At 50.3% G+C, this 6,879-nt stretch overlaps 1 protein-coding gene across 1 annotated transcript; it reads right to left on the bottom strand.

The window, feature by feature from the left end:
* Positions 1–3,621: 3,621 nt before the first annotated feature.
* On the bottom strand, positions 3,622–6,251 carry RASL11A (RAS like family 11 member A). The gene is made up of 4 exons (XM_025996698.2): positions 6,039–6,251; positions 5,653–5,709; positions 5,468–5,547; positions 3,622–4,340 (listed from the first exon to the last, which is right to left on the bottom strand). Exons 1-4 carry the CDS (start codon positions 6,160–6,162, stop codon positions 3,873–3,875), a joined length of 729 nt encoding a protein of 242 aa, XP_025852483.1. The 5' UTR covers positions 6,163–6,251; the 3' UTR covers positions 3,622–3,872.
* Positions 6,252–6,879: the final 628 nt, after the last annotated feature.

Genomic DNA, 6,879 nt, shown 5'->3' with positions numbered 1-6,879 from the left:
GAGTCCTACCCTCAAGGCCAAGTCCCTAGGGCTCCCATGGGACTGAGTTTCTGGAAACAGAGTACTATCTTGACCACAACCACATTTAGCACAGAGCTTTATATAGAGTAGGTTCTCAATAAATGTGATTTGAAATCATGAGAATTACTGTTGTGGTAGTCTTTATAAAGATGTGAGCAAACCCAAAAACAATAATACCTATTTGTTCAAGCAGCCCTGCTGTGGAGAATGAAAAGGGCCAACTCTGACAGTTCCACAGAGGGAACCCAGAATGTAGACACACACTACCATGCTCCCAGTCATACAAAAGCAAACAGAGGGACTCCTTAATTTTTCCAATGGTTCCAAATGTTTTTGGGAATCCTGTGTTAGAGCAGACACTCCGGCAAGTGCTGTGGAGCTGCAGGTATATGAGGATCTGTCCAGCCCTCATGGGGCTCATTCTCTGCTGGGGCAGAAGTACATGGGGACATCCACACATGCGGGCTGGCTGTGCTAACTAGGATAGGCAAAGTTCTGATCGGTGCACTGAAAACTGTTTTGCTGTTGCAAACTAATCAATGCTTATGTTGGGTCATTTTTCCTAGCTAACTTCATGGTGTTTGAGATTTTGTTTTTGGAATCTATCTATCTATCTATCTATCTATCTATCTATCTATCTAATGCCATTCTTATTGAGTGTCAAAGTAGCTTAAGATCAATTTTAACAAAGCCCTTAGAAATACTCCACCTTTTGGAGACAGATCTAATGGTAAGAATAATAATTTATTCTTATTCTAACCATACAAAATATCATCCCATTGTAAATTTGGATTGGTAGCTTTGCACAGTGAGAAGTTGAAATTACAATACACACATAGAACAAAAAAGCTATTCGAGCCCCAACTTCATGACTAAACAGTCAGCTTGTCTTTTCCATTTGCTCTATTGTTCGCTGCCGCTTTCCACAGCTATTTATTTTAATCCATTCCTCCAAAGAGATATTAATAAACTTTAGAACTGCCGTGTGCCCTTCACCTCAACACAAGCAAAACAAATTTATTTTCTTATGTTATAATAGGTTTATTTTCCCATTATTCGAGTTTGCTTTTCAAGAGTGGCATGTGAGCACAGAATGTTTGGAGGATGTGCAATTGAGCCATTTGGATTTCATCCATTTCTCCCGGGACCACACTGATAGGCGCATTAATTAAATCATGCCACGGTTTCAGAGCAAGCCTTAACCAGAAGAAAGAGGAGTGGTGGCAGTGGAGACCTGGGATCTCAGAAACAGAGGTGGGGGCGGAGGAGGAGGAATGGAGTGAGGAGGGGCTGTGAGGATGGAGGTGATGACACTGAGGATGACACCTCATGGATAAGGCAAAACTGTGATAAAGATATAAAGATACTCCTACCCACCTGCCCACCTTCCAACATTCTGCTCGATGCCCCAAGAGGTGTGCCCCATTGGCAGTATAGGGACATCCAGCACTCTGATTGCTCTGCTCTCCCCACTCCTGAGGGAAAGGGAAGCTGGCTCAGCTTCCACGTTCAGGGCCTCCTCAGCACCTAGTCAAGCCCAAGTCCTCAGATCCTCTTTCCTACACACAAATCCAACAATTTCTCACCCTAACTGCTCCCTGATAACTTCATGCTCCCCTTTTCCGTCTCCAGGGCTACTATCCCTGGGGCCTTGCAGATGTGCCCTATGCACATCACCCCCAACAGCGGAGGCCTGGAAAACAGGCATTGAGGTCCCTCTGAGACCAGAGATCTAAGTCATATGCTAGGTTGGCTCTGGGGACCAGAAATAAAAGCTTTGAGGCCCTGGCGGTCAGTTATTTGTGACACTGAGGACAGGAAAAATACCATGTGGAGTGCTTGCCTGCCTGAGCCCCTAGAGGCTGTTCCTCCCTTCAGAACGGCCCTCTGACTCATCTTTTGACCCCTCTGGTCCACACTGAGCTCCCCCCTGGAGAGTTCAAGGGTACTTTCTGTCCTTATCATTCGCTCACTTGGAACTTCATCACAGGCTGCCTTGGAACACCACTTGTATGGTTCTTTAGCTTCTCGTGACTTTTCCCATGGGATATTTGATGCCTTCTTCCCAAGAGATGTTTGATCTCAGCTCCTTGGAGGCCGAGGACCCCTGGCACTGGGTGGCAATCTGGGAAGACTGAGGGCATGGCAATGATTGGGTCAACCTGTTATTTTCATGTCCTTCCCTACAAAGTTAAGATGCACAGCAGAAGCAGGAATGGCCGATAGAACTGCTTTTGTTCTGAGGGTATGCAAACAAGCAAGAAGAATTAGGCACTTTTTCAAAGATAATGGAATCCAAAATTCTATTTTTCCTTAAGTTGGGCACTCCTTTGACATGAATTGTCTAATTTTTGTAATCTTTCAGGCCATTGGGGGTGACAAATAGCTACATGACATGGCTGGGTGTAGCACAGATGCTGCAGGTGTAGAGGAAGATTCAGAGTGGGCAGCCCAGGAACTGAATATAGAATGTGACTTGGGTCTTGAATAATGAGTTAGTGATCTTTTAGGGGAGAAGAGGGAAAATATTCAAGGCACAGGGAATAGCTCCTGCTAAGGCAGGGAGGCATGAAAAAGACTGGTATATATGGAGAATGGCAGACCATTCAGTTGAATGGGCTTTAATCCCATTGTGTGTGTGTGTGTGTGTGTGTGTGTGTGTGTGTGTGTGTGTGTGTGTGTTTGCAGGAAGGGATGGCAAGGCTGGAGAGGTGGTAAATAATCTTGATCCCAAGCCTCATTTATATTTTATCCAGTAGGTAAGGGGAACACAGCTGAGGTTTTTCAACCATTAAGATAAAGTGATTAGGGTTGGTTTAAGTCAGGTTGTTCTGATGTAAAGAAAGAATTAGATGGCTGTCAGTCCAGAAGCCAAGGAACTGGTCTCACCTACGCTTGCCTCTATGAGCCTGGATTATGGCAAAGTGATGCTTCAGAGAAAAATGGGAGAGAGAACAGACAGATGAGGTGGCCTGTTGGATGGGAGTCTGGGAGACAGAACAGGAAGGAGATTTTTTTTAAGTGGTGGGGGGTGGGGGGGAGGAGCAGAGGGAGAGGGAGAATCTTAAGCAGGCTCCTTGCCCAGCATGGAGCCCAATTTGGGGCTCAATCCCATGACCCTGAGATCATGGCCTGAGCTGAAATCTAGAGTAGGATGCTTAACCGACTGAGCCAAACAGGTGCCCCAGGAAGGAGAATTTTTAAGGAACTCCAGGTAAGGTGTACTTATTGACATGAATTTTTGTTTTTTTTTTTAGTATGGGTAGAGAGTGTAGACTTCTATTTGGACCAATAAATAAAACTGTTATTCATGTTTGCAATTTGTTAGCACCAGCATACAATGAACCCCTTTCCTTGAAAATTACGTGGTATCAATTTCATGCCTGTGGCGAAGTGCCCCAACCAAAGACATTCTGCAGTTGCTCAAATCTTTCCTCCTCCACATTCTTTCTTTTCTCCCACAACAGATTCCCTCTATATCAGCCCCCTTACTGCAATGCAAGACACCAATAGGAGTTCAGACTAAGGGCAAACATGGAGCCGTTCTGGGCTCTGGTGCAAGTATGATTTCTATGAAGAGATATTTAAAAAACAAGGAGCAATGTTGCCATTTTGCCTTTAATGGAAAAGTGGCTAGCAGTTACAGTAAAAAAAAAATTATTTTATTAAAAAAAAAAAACCCTCTATCCAACATCTAGGCAATCACTGGATTTTCAGAAATACACATACACTTGAAAACCAATAGTTTGTATAAAAATAAACTTTGAATGTGCAATTAAAAAGGGAGATCCCCAGTCTTTTCAGCTGCACAAATGCACAATGAAAAGGAGCCGAGTCTATGTGAGAAGGGTTTACCCCACTGCAGAGGGCGCCTTGACTTTGGAAGATAGAGCCTGCTTGAAGCGCCTCTTGAGGTCTTGCATGTTGGGAGAGCGTGGCCGGGGAATGATGGAGGCTCTCCTCCTCTCCCCGCTGATGCTGTGTAGCTTGCTCACTTCTTTACAGAGATGTTGAAACACATCACAGACGTCCTCATAGTTTTCGCTGGTGGAAATTTCAAGGAATAGGCTGCCCAGCTCGTTGGCTAGTTGAATGCCATCGTGTGTTTGCACCTGCCGGGCATGCAGAAGATCCCCCTTGTTGCCCACGATGATTACAGGGGCCCTGGAGTCGGGGTGGACCTTGCGGATATGCTGGTAAAGGGGGCGGATGGACTGGTAGCTGTCATAGTCTGTGATGGAGTAGACCAGCAGAAAGCCCTCGGCCCACTGCACGCATTTGGACAGGGAATCAACTACCTGGGTGAGGTTGTCCTGGACCTGAGAAAGATCAAAACAAGTCTGGATCAAGGAAGCCCTCAGTGGGAGAGGACTCAAAATAACATCAAAGTAACCCTTGGAGAAAACGTTCAAAAAAGAAATCATAAAGACAGTGTTCAGATTCTACTTAGCTTCTACAGAAGGAGGCTTTAGATGCAGGACAAGCAAGGTCCCTGCATGGGTTATTTTATTGGCTGTCACCAATGCATTATCTTTAAACCCTCTGCTTGGCAGGTATTCTTTGGTAAGCCCCAGCTGACTGAAGAAAGACTTCAGTGAGAACTTTCAAGGAGGAATGGCGTAATCTTTAGGGAGCTGAGGATAAACAAAACTTTGAAAATAAGCCAAGATAAATATCTTTTCCCAAGCCCATAAAAATATTTTTAGCATGTCCTTTTGGAGAATGTTACAGAAACAAATTCCTTCTTTCTGCTCTTCCACAAGACCTTTCCTCCCTGGGAGGGAGAGCAATTAATAACTTGTTAATCAAGTTAAATTCCTGACTGCTTGCCGAGGGGTTATCTGGTTGCAATTAACTGACTTGGGGGATGGGTTAGAAACAGAAGCACTCCTGCAGCCCTTGCTAGGGAGAAGACCCTCCCTAGAATCCCACCACAACAGTTTTTTTTTTAAAGATTTTATTTATTTATTCATGAGAGAGAGAGAGAGAGAGAGAGAGAGAGAGGCAGAGACACAGGCGGAGGGAGAAGCAGGCTCCGTGCAGGGAGCCCGACGTGGGACTCGATCCCAGGTCTCCAAGATCAGGCCCTGGGCGGCGGCGCTAAACCGCGGAGCCACCGGGCTGCCCCCCACCACAACCGTTTTGCTAATGGTTCCATGGCCCAGCTCTGAGAGAGGCGGTGAGACCCATCCCTGCAAGTAGCGGTGCCTCTGCCAGGTTAACTCTCTCTCCCCTCTCCAGGCGGCAGGCAGGAAGAAGCTGCCTCTCTAACCGTTCACTCACCGCGTCCCCACCAGGAGGGTTTCTAACAGCCCTCCGAGGGACAATCCACGCCTTCATCAAGCGCAAAACAGGTGTGTGGCCACATCTTGCATCTCGCTCCTGCTGCGGAGCCCCCAGGGCGTGTGTAGGGTGCTGAGCTGTGTTGGCTTCCTGCTGTCCTTACCTGGATGCCACCCGGCGTGTCCTGGATCTGCAAGGATAGCTGGTCTCCCTCCACGTAGACAAGCCGTGAGTACAACTTGCCTGAAGAACCAAGGAGAGTTTGCTTTTCAATTCCCACACTTACATTAGAAAAAAGAAAGTCGGAGCATGCAGCCACAAGAGCAGAGAGCACGAAATGATTCTAACCTGTATTGGGTTCATAATCGCCAATGAATCTCTTGGTCAGGAAGCGCACGATCATTGCTGAAAAGGAGAAAAAAAAAAAAAAAAAAAAAAACCCAGGAAAATCAGTTAAAGGACCGGGACAGAACCGTCAAAGCGGGCTCTCGTGGAGAAGCAGGGGGCGCCACGCTCTCCCGCGGGGCCGCGGCGGCTGCGGCTGCAGGTGTCCACCTGCCGCGGGGGCCGAGCCAGGCGGGAGCAGGAGTAGGGGGCCCGGGGGAGCAGCGGGGAAAGCGGCTGGCGGGGGACAGAGAGCCGGGGCCGGCGCAGACACGGCGCTCGCCCTGGCGCTCCTCCTGCGCCCTCCGCCCACGGGGCCCCGTCGTCCCCGCGCGGTCCCCGGCGCTCACCGCTCTTGCCCACGCGGCCGGCGCCCAGCACGGCCAGCTTGATGTCCTTGGGCAGGAGGCAGTCGGAGGAAGACTCGGGGATGGGCGCGAGCAGACAGTGCCCAGACATGGTGGGCGGCCGCATGGAGAGCGCAAGCCTGCAGGGCCCCGCGCCGGCCGCCCCGGACCGGCTCGCGAGCGGCGGGCGCCGACACCCGGGTGCGCGGGGACCGCGGCGGCGAGCGAGCTGCCCGGGCGAGCGCTCTTAAAGCCTGGGGGCGCGGTGGGGGCGCGGCCACCGCCTCGGGCTCCGCCCCGCCCCGCCCCGCCCCGCCCCGCCCCGCGGGGACCCACCCGGCCGCGGGAGGCCTGCGCACCCTTCGCCGCTGGGCTCGCTCCCCGCCGGCCCCCGAAGCACCGCCGCGGTCCCCGAGCGCGTGCCTTGCCCTTGCCTCTCCTCAAGCTGGGCCTGCGCAGCCCTGGGGCCCCCGCCACCCCGCAGGGGCCGCCCCGGTTACTAGCCCAGCGGGTGAACCTGAGATCAGGTAGGAGCTGGAGGAAAGAGAGGAGAAAGTGCAATCAGTAGGATGTTTGTTTCTGCAACAACGGGAGGGATAAACTCCTGTGGAGTATCTTGTCCACCCCACCCCCCTTTTTAAAGAGTTTATGTATTTATTCATGAGAGACACAGAAGGGGGGGGGGGGCAGAGACACAGGCAGAGGGAGAAGCAGGCTCCCTGCAGGGAAGCCCGATGCAGGGGATTGATCCCAGGCCCCGGGGATCACACCCTGAGCCACAGGCAGACGCTCAACCGCTGAGCCACCCAGGCGTCCCTGCCCTTTTTATTTTCAAAAGGTTCAG

Source organism: Vulpes vulpes, chromosome 9, assembly GCF_048418805.1.
Source record: "Vulpes vulpes isolate BD-2025 chromosome 9, VulVul3, whole genome shotgun sequence".
Lineage (NCBI taxonomy): Eukaryota > Metazoa > Chordata > Mammalia > Carnivora > Canidae > Vulpes > Vulpes vulpes.
The sequence above is the reverse complement of the archived record's forward strand: the minus strand, read 5'-3'. Positions and strand labels throughout refer to the sequence as shown.

Bases quoted from the DNA above. Each gene is read 5' to 3' on its own strand.
- RASL11A (XM_025996698.2), bottom strand. From the start codon at position 6,162: ATGCGGCCGCCCACCATGTCTGGGCACTGTCTGCTCGCGCCCATCCCC. The intron at 5,548-5,652 runs GTTAGAATCATT...TTGGTTCTTCAG, and splicing joins CGATTATGAACCCAATACAG to GCAAGTTGTACTCACGGCTT. The intron at 4,341-5,467 runs GTAAGGACAGCA...GATCTTTCTCAG, and splicing joins ACACGCCGGGTGGCATCCAG to GTCCAGGACAACCTCACCCA.